We start from the raw sequence: 12,388 nt of genomic DNA, 5'->3' as shown, positions 1-12,388 counted from the left end.
CTCAACCCAACAAGAACAGAACATCAGGATTGGGTGAATTAACAGCTTGTTCTAACTCACAGAGAAATGCTGGCAGCTACAGGTCTACAAAAAATAAGAGACAATGTAAGGGAAATTTTGAAATGTTCTTAATTTGTTATTTTCTTCCTTGTACGTACAAGGAAAGCCACCTTTCAACATGGGTTGATTCCATGCCTGGCAGGTCATTTTCTATTAGGCCAGGACCTAGACTCTTATTCAAATAAGTGGTCAGTCATAACATAATTTGGTTTGCTTTCTAATTACATCTAGAGATAACCAAGAACCTTCAAACTGCTTCTTAAGTCATTTTCTTAAAGAATCTCAACCTACCTTCTTAGGCACTGGCTTTATCTGCTGCCTATAAGAAACATAGAATAAGAAGGACAGTGACAATTCTGTCTATGATTCACTCAGGACAAATGAATGGGAATGAATTTTATTTTGACTATGTGATCATGAAGAGAAAGTAATTTACTAATGTATGGGTAGTCAGAATGATCAAATTAATTTATTGAAACTGACTTAGAATATTTACAAAATCTCATATATATGCATGTTAGAAGTTACCACATGTATACAGATACTATATACAGATTATAAAACAGGTATTTTTATTTCAGACAGGCATTTTATTTCAATTCTTTTTGACTTAGAAAGCAGATGAAATTCACTCAAAATGAAGTAGTAAGAGTATGCACAAAATTTTAGTATACCCTACTGTATGTTTTAACTTCTAAATTTGCCAACACAATAAAATAGTGATTTTTAACTAGAGTTTTTCCCAATAATTTTCTAAACTTGACATGACAAACACTGTTATTAATACATGCACTATATTTCTCCGTAGCATGGAGTAAATGCCTTAGGAGTAAGTGCTGCCTATTTTTCAGTTACATCTATCTTTCCCACCACTAAAACACATACATACATACATCCTCAGCAAGGACTATTATCTCTTGTTTTTAACATGTAACTCATTAAATTTTAACAAAATATTTGCATTTAGTAATATTCCCCATTTTGAAAGTTGATAAAATTATGAACTTGTTCTACTGCAAATCATTTATATCTCACTTTGAGCAGCCTGTTTGTCAATAAAATAGGGCATTCTCAGAAAGCCAATAGCAGTATTTGTTCCTAAGCATTGAAATTTTTTGAGTCCTTCCCACAGTCTTATAGAAATAGTATTCTTACCTTGATTGTTAAGTAGTTCTTTGGTGGCTGGCTAATTAAGGACTCTGAGAAGAAACAAAGGTTTAATTCTCCCATTTCAATCACCAACCATTTTAATTGGGCAAAAGTGTCAGTTGTTGGGGAAAAATGCAAAAGGAAAAAAAAAGATTCTATCTTTTTGTCTCCTTCAATAACTGAAAGATACAATCCTTAATTATTGTAACACCTCATTTCAGGTCAAAACATCTCTTGAGAACTTATTACATGAAAACCCTGAAATCTTCTTTCTCCTAATTCTCAATGGTTTACAAATTTATAAAACCACTAGTTATCCCTCATCTAAACGTTAGTTTGTACGACCCACGACAAATTGTATAAACAAGCCTTAAATCTTCAAACTGAATGAACCAAGTGGATATATATGTGCTCGTTTTTCTTCTCATTTGTACCTTTACGTTATGTGCTGAGCTCAAATAATTGCATATTATGTGACTACATGATAACACCAACAATTAACTACATGTTCAACTTCTTCTGGGAATTGATTGCTTACCAAGTATTTTAGACCTCCACAGTTTATTACTTCTGATAGTTTTTCTATGAGCACTTCCAATGTCCTTAGACCCTTTTGTTTGTCTCCACACTACCCTAAAATTCCCCAATACTTTGTCATTTCTGTTACTTAAAATAACCTTGTGCCTCTTGGTTTTGTACATTAAAGATTTCTGAGCTGAGAAAAAAACAGCAGAGGGAGGGATTTCAAACTTAGTGACCATTATGATCTTCAGGATTAAAACATTGTGGGTTTCCAAAATGCGTGGATAGCACTCTTGATCTGAAAGTAAATATCTATATTGGGACATTCATTTGCCCGTTAATTTTTTATTCATCTAAATACGTATCTACAGAGCACCCATATGCCATACGTTATGTTTGATCTATAGATTATAAAACACAAACCATGTTCTCAAGGAACTTAGAGTCTAACAAAGGGGTAAAGATAAGAAAACAAATAAGTATAAAAATATGTACAGGGTGGGGAATAATATACAGATGGGAAAACCATCAGGCATGGGGCCTCTACCTATGGAGTGTGATGAAAAAAAAGACACCTCTATGCTTCCAGAATCCTTTCCCCTCTATTTAGATAGAAATATATTAATTTTCTTCTGGAAAAAAAAATTCCTTTCTCTTTTTATTCAATCTGAGAATTTTCAACCTAGCTATTTTCAGAGTATTGGTTGTAAAATTACCAGATTCTTTTTTCATGCCTAAATTTTAATTTTGAGAAAGAATGATATCCTAAAATTAATAACTAAATGTTAATGAGCACATATGTGTAGTAGGTACTACTCAGGTACTTATTTATATTAACCTATTTACTTCTCATAATAACTTACTGAGGAAGATGCTATTCATATCTACATTTCACAAATAAGTAAACTAAGGCACAGAGATTTTAAGTAATTGTCTCAAGCTAATAAGCAGTGACCATGGAGTTATGATTAAAAGTCAGACAGTCTATGTGCTGAGTCCACACCACCAGCCACTTCCATACAGCTGCTTTCTCTAAGCATTTTAAATGATTAATTATTATAGAGACACTCTGAAATGACTTGTTCACACATCTATGCTACATAACATTTGAGAATGGCCTGATTCTTAGAGTATCCAAGGTCAGGTTCACTTTCCTCCAAATTTCATTCTTTCCCCCCAAAAAATCCTATATTCTTCCAATAAATTAGTTTTGCTTGTGTTAGCAAGAATTTGTTTTTCTTTCTTTAGGACCAAACAAGTAATGTTTGGGCATCAAGCCTCAGAAAAAAAAAATGGGGTATTTGGACTTGATATTGAGACTAATTTTAGAGTGAAGTTATGGAAAAAAAAAAAAAAACTAGGAGCCCATAGTATTAGGCAGAGGTTGAAAAAAATCTTTTAATATGGTCTTAAACTAACACAACATTTTCTTTTGCACAAGAATATAGAATTATGAAAATAAAATTAGATATGAACTTAAGTATTCTTCTAGCACAACAAATAGCACAATAAGCTAATAACTTTCAAAAGATGGTAAACACTAGAACCATCACAAAAAACAACTATATAATAATTTTACAAACTGCTTCATGGAACCCTACTTCATTTTCCTCTGTGTATTTCAACTTTGTACCTTTTGAATGTCTCAATCAAAAAGTAGATTCAGAAATATTTAAAGAGAATGAAAGTATAATGAAATTGTTCCTTTAGCATGAACAATCAGAGTAAATATTCATAGATTAAAAATTCTCTTTCAACTGAGCACGGTGGTGCATGCCTGTAATCCCCAGAGGCTCTGGAGACTGAGGCAGGAGGATTGCAAATTCAACGCAAGCCTCAACAAAAGTGAGGCACTAAGCAACTCAGTGAGACTTTGTCTCTAAATAAAATACAAAATAGGGTAGGGCTGGGGATGTGGCTCAGTGGCCAAGTGCCTCTGAATTCAATCCCTAGTACCCCCCCAAAAAAAAGTTTCTTTTAGCTCAATATTTATAACTATCATAAAATTTGAAATTTACAAGAATTCTGATGTCAAATTTAGAGAAATTGATCAAGTTTCTTTCACAAATGCAAGTGGATGTGAAAGGATTTTCCACAGAATAGCTGTGATATAAGGAGTTGCAAAAATGACTTGCTTTTGGTATTGGCTCCTGTCCTTTGCCCAACTTCTGTGCTGTGATGAGAGTCCTGTTATACAGTGAGAATCTTGTGATGGGGAAGGGCAGACTTGAAGGGAAAGGCCAGGCTGGGAGGTGGAGCTTCCTCTCCAGAAACAGAGAACTTACTTGTGGACTGCCCACTGCTGGTATTTTCCTGAGCCAGGATATGAAAAGAACATCAGTTACACAGGACATTCCTGGAACCACAGCTATGTCCTTAAACGTCTTACCTAGCCCCAGAATGAAGAACCTATATTTTAAGCCAGAACTGACAACCTCCACCACGTGTCAAAATACTTCAGCCTTGTCCCAGCATAGATGTAGCTCCTGTTCCATCTCAGCAAGACTCTGGAATTCCTGGCAAACTAGTTACATAGCCTCACTGCACACTTAAAATCTTGAGAACCTCTGAGTGTATGATGGCAAGGTTTTTCTCCACCTATCTAATAGTTTCAGGGAATGTTAGTCTGAAAAGAACAGACTGTCATGTTAAATTTGGCAGAATTAATGAGCTTTGACTGTAATGACAAGATGTCTTGAATTTTCCGTGCTAGCGTGGGTGGCCAGGAATGATTCTATAAAAGTTTGCTAGATTGGTTAATGCAAAAGTAAATCCAATGCTAGTCCACACTAAAAGGCCAGAAATCAGTGTAATATAGAGAAAGGAATTCAAAACTTGGAGAAGAAAAAAGTGTCGTATTCAACTTAAAGTGCATACCTCACCTAAGCCTATTTTTGATTACATCACTTAGGGAGGCCCAAGAGACTCTACTTCTTCCATTTTTCTATATGGGTCTATGGGACCTTTTTTTTTTTCACAAGAAAGAGATATGAGCAGTACTTGAAATAAATACCCTTATTTTTAATGTGAATGGACATTCTTAGATTGGCAGAATACATGATAATGCTTTCCTTAGGCAAGATAGATATGGCTTCCAGAATATAAGACAGTCCAATCAAATCTGTTAAAATGACCTGCACCATAAGAAATGTAACTATGTTTTATTAACCATAAGATCTGCAGGTATAAATAGAAAGCAAACTCTCCCAAGTTGTGTTTCATTAATAACAAAGAACAATAATAACAAAAATGAGATCATCTTCTGATATCAAAATTCCTGAGGTAGAAGGAATATACAGACACCAGTTCCAGTGAAGAAAGGGGCTACAGTAATGACTTTGCCTTTACTATAAAACTTCCTTATAATCTTTATTGCAAGGAAACAAGAAATGTTTTGTGAGGATTAGATTTCTTTTTTAAATCAAAGTACATTTTACACTAAGACTAGAACATATTTGAATATATCAGAGGTTATTTTTGTAGTTTTTTAAATGTATAATCAGCATAGATATTTCTCAGCAACTATCAAAATTGTTATTTCCTGACAAGTAGAGTAAGTTCTTATGTGGTAAAGGAAACAAATACTATTTCATGTCTTTGAAAAAAATTGGAGATTCGCAATAATATTCATAACCTGGATTTATCAAGAAAAGTAATTCTACCATATTTCTATTCAACCCAAGACAATATAAAAGATCAATGGGACTTGAAACACAGCAGGGAAATTATAAGGAAGTAAAAGTTTAACCAGAATTAGTTTTATAGATGTGGTCTTTTCATTGAATGCATAATGCCTTGTTATCACTCTATTTGTTGGTACTTGGTTTGATCTATTATTCTTAATTTAAATTAACAGAAAGCTACAGAATGAGTTTGCACATGCTTGACAGGAACAACAGAACTCTTTTACTATCCTGTACAACAACTCAAGGTCTGTGACACAACAGGGACACTGAATATATCTCAATTGCATCAAACACCTTTACTGTGTTATATTTCATTGGTTCAATTAAAAAGGCAGGAATTATGGGCTGAGTAGATAGCTTCATAAAATACACACATCCAGAAGGCAGAGGATAAATCCTATAAAAACTTAGGAAGCAGCACTGACTGCTAAATGAAACTCCTAGTTTCAGTAGTAGGGGCCAAGCAGGAACATTTCTTACTTCCTGAAGGAAACAATACAAATGTGTCTAGTTTGCTAATTTTTGTCTGGTAGAGATGGAATTTCTACCAGAGGATACTATGACCATGAAACCTGAACTACTTGTCATGAACTCACTGCCCTACAATCCTGTTGGTCATATTTTTAAATTATTCTCTCCATTACTTTATTGTTGGATATAATTACCATATATGGAATCAGCTCAATTAAGCCTGAAGATCCAGGAACCATTTCTTAAGAACATCACTTGCTCCCTATCATGACTATTTTTTAATTTTTATTTCCTCTCTCAATCTGCACATATAGCCCATATCAAGTTTTCTATGACCAGTTGACCCCGGGTAAAAAAAAAAAAAAAGTCAAATTCGTTCACAAATTATTATTCTGTATAATCGTTAACATGTCCTGTGATGGCACTGAAGCCCCATTTAGGCCTATCTCTCGAAGACAGTACAAAGAAAAACTACTGTTAGTGAGAAGAACATCAAGTTGAACATTAAATTATCTGATTTTAGGGTGAAAACTTTAGCCAGTTGGTCAGGCATTAGAAAAATGGTGAATTTATTTTATTTGTTATATTTAAGGCTTCTGGATACTTATAATTTACAAATCCCAAGGGACTGCATTTACCACTAACTTTTCCATTCTTTGATTTTTCTTCCTTCCTTAATCTTAAACAGCCACATATTCATTGAAAATCTTTTTTTTTCACATAATTCTACCTATATTCTCTGTATCTCATCATTATTCACTTTGTTGGTTTAATCCTAGCATTATTTTACATTTTGAACATCTTACTTCTTAAGTAGCAAAAAAATATCGTGGCTGCATAGTTAGATATGAATGACTCCAGATTAATCACAGCTGAGACATTTTTTCTTTGCATAATGCCTTGTATCATTTTCCATATTCTCCTATTCTGTTAGAGGTATGAACAGAAAACACAAATCTCCGGATTTCTCTGAATTTCATCATGTTAAAATGTTCTCTACACAAACAGTGCTATTGATTTTTTTTTTTTTTTGGAAAGGAAAAACTGTAATCTTTATGTTTTATTTAATTCCCAGATTGTACAACATCCGGAGGTCTTGTTATCTTACAGCCTGGAGAAAGATGGGCAAGTGCATGATGGGAATTCTATCTGACTAGGATGTTCTTTCCCCTGAACAAGGCCTGAATTCTACATTTGGATGGCAAGTGTTCAGTCCCTTCCTCAGAGCATAATGTAGCATTCTACTAGGTAACAGATCTTTTCCTCTTCTTCTTCTTCTTCTTCTTCTTCTTCTTCTTCCTTCTTCCTTCTTCCTTCTTCCTTCTTCCTTCTTCCTTCTTTCTTTCCTCCTCCTCCTCCTCCTCCTCCTCCTCCTCCTCCTCCTCCTCCTCCTCCTCCTTACCTGATCCAAGCGCTCAGAGCCTTTTGAAGTCAAAGGAAGCTCTGCATCCAGAGAAATTCTGATGTCAGAGACAAACACTCTCAAAATAAATGAGATAAACGGAAAGAAATTTTAGTGGGGAAAGTGAGGTCAAACCCTTTTAATATATTGCCCTGTGTTGACATCACAGTGGTTGAGAGAGTTTTGTACACAAATCAGCAAAGCTATCAGTGGTGAAAAGGAAAGAGGTTAAAAAAAAAACAAAAAACAAGAAACATTTCATCAGTTGAACTCTATGTGGACTATGAGTTCATGCATAAATGTAATAATTACCCTTTCTTGGTTGGAGATTCCAAGTTTGAGTCAATTAACTAATAGTCAAAAGGCATAAAATCTCAACTTGGACTTGATATTTGTATTGGTTTCATTGTCTTATAGGATACTAGGAAGATTAGATTCATTTAAATTTTTGCCATTAAAGATCCTCATCTCTAAGAATATTAGGACTAAGAATTATGGTGAATTTATCATTCTATGAACATTAAACTAAGAAAATCAAATTTTGCATTAAACTGCTGTACACTGGTCTCTGATGCTTCCATCTGATTACTGACAAATGTTGCTAGTATTTGAATAGCTCTCATGCTAAGGGGGAAAAATGATCACTATGCTAAGGGGGAAAAATGATCACCATTACTTTCACACCTAGAGAGGCTATTTTATTATTGATCCATTGATGCCTGAACAGAAAGAATCATGGAATAATTTATTTACATTTGGAGTATTTTATGAAACCAGAGAAGGATGTAAAAGAATCATGGTTTTCTAACTAAAATGTTAAATATAAATTGTCTGACATACATTAAAATTTACTTTCAAATATTAAGAGAATTTAAATCATTCTTAGCACAAACATACTTCAGATATACCAGAAGAAACTTGTTTGTCCAAAAACACTTATTCCACAGTTGTCTAATCCCCTACTTAACTATCAATCAGAAAAACTAAAAACACAGCTATAAAAATTAGGAGATGAGATTTAAGCTGCTAGACAAATAGAGGACTTCCTGTGATATGACTTTAGATAGGAACAAGTTTATAGCTGGCTTTTTAAAATAATTGTTTCAACATCTTTCTATATGAAGTTTATTGAAACTAAGCAAGAAGGTATTAATGAGTTCAACTGTCTTTACCATCATTGTTCCTAAACTTCAATATGCCATCATGGAGAATAATAGTCTCTCTCTCTCTTCTCTCTCTCTCTCTCTCTCTCTCTCACACACACACACACACACACACACACACACACACACATACACACACACACATACACACACACACACACACACCACATTTTGATTCTATGGAAAATAGTCAATCCATTGTTGTAAATATAGGCTTTGATTTATAACAAAATGGTGCATAATCTTTTGTAATACCTATGTTGTTGGCATTTTTCATATGGTAAGGTACAGTTTATTTTGATTTAATCTGCACATTACTGAAAGGTACTCACGAAAGATATAAATTCTGCCAAGGACACAGAAGGCAATTCAATCAAGAACAACTGGGTCAGTCCTGAAATCATGTCAAATTTGAATTTTTGAACATTGAAGGTGGAGACATAATGGTTATTCTTAAACCTGCTCTTGTTGAGCAGTTTTGGTTTTATACTATAATAAATTTACCATAATCAGAATAAATCTTAGCTTTAAATTCAATTAAATAAAATTCTTAAATCTGAGAAAGTATTTCAAGTTTAATAAAATCTTGCTGCAATTCTACTTAGAATTAAATAAAATTTTCCTATTTCTTTTTATATTTTATCATAAAATTATATAACATTGAAATAATTGTTTCAAAGGAAAACAGTTATCAAAACCTTGACCCAGAAATATTCTCCACATTTTGTATTACCATGGAGATTTTGGGCATATCTCTACATATTTGCATACAGCAGCTATCATACTACATATGAACCTTTGCAAAGTACTTGTTTTCTTCTAGTCCACCTAAAATTCGCATCAGGTTCTTCACACTTTTTCAGGTAGGGAAAGGATACAATATTCATCAAGGTCCATTTTTTATGCCATATACATAATTATAAATCTTATTTTACAAGAAGCTAAGATTCATAAATAACCAATTAATAAATAATAAAATTAGAACTCAAGCAAAATGGACTCAAGATCAAAGCTTTTGATATATAGGCAAATGCTCTTAACATCTGACAGCCTTGTGGTCATAACTATGTTTGGACATTATTTTTTTTCTGCTTTAAGAAGAAAACAAAATCATAGAACTGTACATTAATTTTAGTAGAGTTTGTTCTTTGTTCCATGAAGAATTCAAATAATCCTGATCTTGAGGCAACACAAAGTTTTCTAAGTCTCTACAGTAAGAAGGTAATGCTTTCTACCCTTTTGTTTACTGCATCACAGTAAACTTTCCACACCTACTGTCCTGCTATTAGGCATAAGATATCCTCATCAGCAAGCTGAAGTAGACATCAGTTACTTTACAAAGGAAATCACAGCAGAAGAATAACTGGTGTACTAACATCAAGCTTGATAGGAAATATTTTCATAAAGTTTCTGCAGATCTGTTCTACCCAAAGTTGACCAAAAGGAGAAAGCACTAGGCTTGGAAATACAGCTTCAGTGTCAAATCTTTTCTCATCCACTTACTGGACAGATGATCTTTCACAAATCTGTATCTACCCAACAGAAGAGGATAGATACAGAGAATGTAGTAGTTACCAAATTTTGATGAACATTAGAATCTCCTGGGAAGCTTTTGAAAAACCTCTTCAGGTTGTAACTTATGGGAAGTAAATCAAAATCTTCAGGCATGGAATCCAGGTCTCAGTATTTTTTAAAACATTCATTCGATTCTAATGCACAACCAAGTTTGGGAGTCACTGAGGTATTTAATAAATTTACAGAGCTTCTTTTTTTTTTTTTTTAAAGAGAGAGTGAGAGAGGAGAGAGAGAGAGAGAGAGATTTTTTTTTAATATTTATTTTTTAGTTCTCAGCGGACACAACATCTTTGTTGATATGTGGTGCTGAGTATCGAACCCGGGCCGCACACATGCCAGGCGAGCGCGCTACCTCTTGAGCCACATCCCCAGCCCAACAGAGCTTCTTTTAAGATAAAGAAAAGTGGGTGAAGCAGAAGTTTTATATTATATAATAGTTTATGAGGAGTTATGAACTATATCAAAACTAAGTACAGTGATCACACACACACACACACACACACACACACACACACACACACACTCTCTATTTTGCCAGAGTTGCAGGAACAATTTCACAGATTTGTTGTTGTCGTTGTTTTTGTTTCAATTTATTTTAAGCTTCCTTCAACCTTATTTCACTTTTTTTTTCTTTTCCTTCTCTATTAAAAATTAAGGAAAAGTATCATCTGGACCATCATAAAGAAAAAAATAAGTCCAAAGTTACTTACTTCAATTCTACTTCTCATTTAAAAGAAACAAAAAATTACACTCCCAGATATTTTATTCCAATAAGCTGCCATAATATTTTTGAAGACAACAACCTATTTAGTAAATCTTTCTTGGCTAGATTTTATTCATTGCCTGATGACACAAATTATTTCTCTGCTGTTTTAACTCAATGAGTCAGATTCAGCCAGATTATGCAGCATGCTCTTTTAATACCATCATTTTTCATAAACATCTAATTAGATTTACCAAAAGGCTAATACCATTTATATAATTGAACTGCAAATAAGATGTTACTGCATTAAAAATACCTTCTATATAAACTTTGTTGTTTAACACAGTCCTTGATGCATCTGTTTACAATAAAATTACACTACACTGTAACTGTAATCTGCCTCTTGGCTGTGACTCCTGTACTGGGACCTGTACCTTTGTGGGCTTGTTAACATCCATGCTCTCTTTGAATTTCTCCTGCATAGTTGCTGCAAGTTGACAGAGCAAAGCACCATTATCCAGCTTCTCCATAAAAGTTTCTGCTGTGATCTCCTTCCCTGAAATAACCAAAAAGGAACATTAAAAAAGCATGATCATTCCCTAACAGAAATGTCAGATTTGTGCTAAAGAATATATTTTATACTAATATTTCTCACTATTATTTCTATTCCAACTGAGAATAGGATTTAACATAAAGAATAGTTTCTTAAGATAGGAATTGAACATAATAAATGGTTTCTTAAGAATTTCTACTATTGCATTATAGTGTACATAACAGTGGGGTTCGTTTTGCATACGCATACAGGGATGGAATATAATTTTTTCCACTTCAGTCCCAAGTACTTTCTCTTTCCTTCTCTCCTTTTCCCCCCTGTTCCTCTTCCTCCATTGTACTAATTTTCCTTCCATTCATAGCTTTATAGACATACGTAAAGGTGAAATTCATTGTATTAATACATGTATATAGCATAATTTGATTAATTTCATTCCACAATTCCTCCCTTTTCAGATTTTCATTTGGTCACAGGAATCTAAATATTTTATGTTTTTATAATTAAGTTCTAACTTCATAAAAATGTATTTCAAATTAAAGGGATAAATGATATCCTGGGTGAAAAAGCCTCACCATTTCAGAATCAGGGGAAATGAAAACCAACTAGTGAATGAAACTCGAAGAACCAGTTTTACCAGGGATTATACAATTTGGCCTCTCTGACTCAGTTCTCATTCTCAGAAGCCCATCCAATTACTGTGGCCCACAAAGGAAAACTGGTATTTTGTGCTAGGAATATATCTTCTTACAAGAACATCACATTTCTTTTTTTATTAAAATAAAGCCAGGCAATATAAAAATATCATCCACCATTGGCCACTTTAATAGCATTTTAATAGCTTGGCCAATGCATATGTTTGTCCATCTTGCTTAAGAAATTACAGGTAAAATAAATGCAAATGATAAACGCTGTAAAAAATTATTTCCTTTTAAACTATTCCCCCTTCCTACTACAGCTCTCAAAGTGAAGAATTAATTAGGATCTGATCTCTGCTTTGTCCTTTCTCTCTTCACAACTGTCTCCACACCTTCAAGAACTGCTCTTACAAGTGAAGTTCACAATTCATCCACCACAACATTTAACTGAATCTCAGTTAAGAGCCAT

The 12,388-nt window shown here is 33.7% G+C and overlaps 1 protein-coding gene across 3 annotated transcripts in view; it reads right to left on the bottom strand.

Annotated features, from left to right (window-relative positions):
• The window catches only part of GAS2 (growth arrest specific 2), a 365,744-nt gene that overhangs the window by 335,316 nt on the left and 18,040 nt on the right, over positions 1-12,388 (bottom strand). For all 3 annotated transcript variants that reach the window (XM_081275817.1, XM_081275815.1, XM_081275816.1), the window contains exon 3: positions 11,166-11,287. In XM_081275817.1, coding sequence (XP_081131943.1) covers positions 11,166-11,287 — 122 coding nt within the window. The remainder of the gene's footprint in view (positions 1-11,165; positions 11,288-12,388) is intronic.

This window comes from Spermophilus citellus (genome assembly GCF_964194105.1).
Source record: "Spermophilus citellus genome assembly, chromosome: 2".
Lineage (NCBI taxonomy): Eukaryota > Metazoa > Chordata > Mammalia > Rodentia > Sciuridae > Spermophilus > Spermophilus citellus.
Note: the sequence above shows the minus strand (reverse complement) of the source record. Positions and strands in the feature narration are given on the sequence as shown.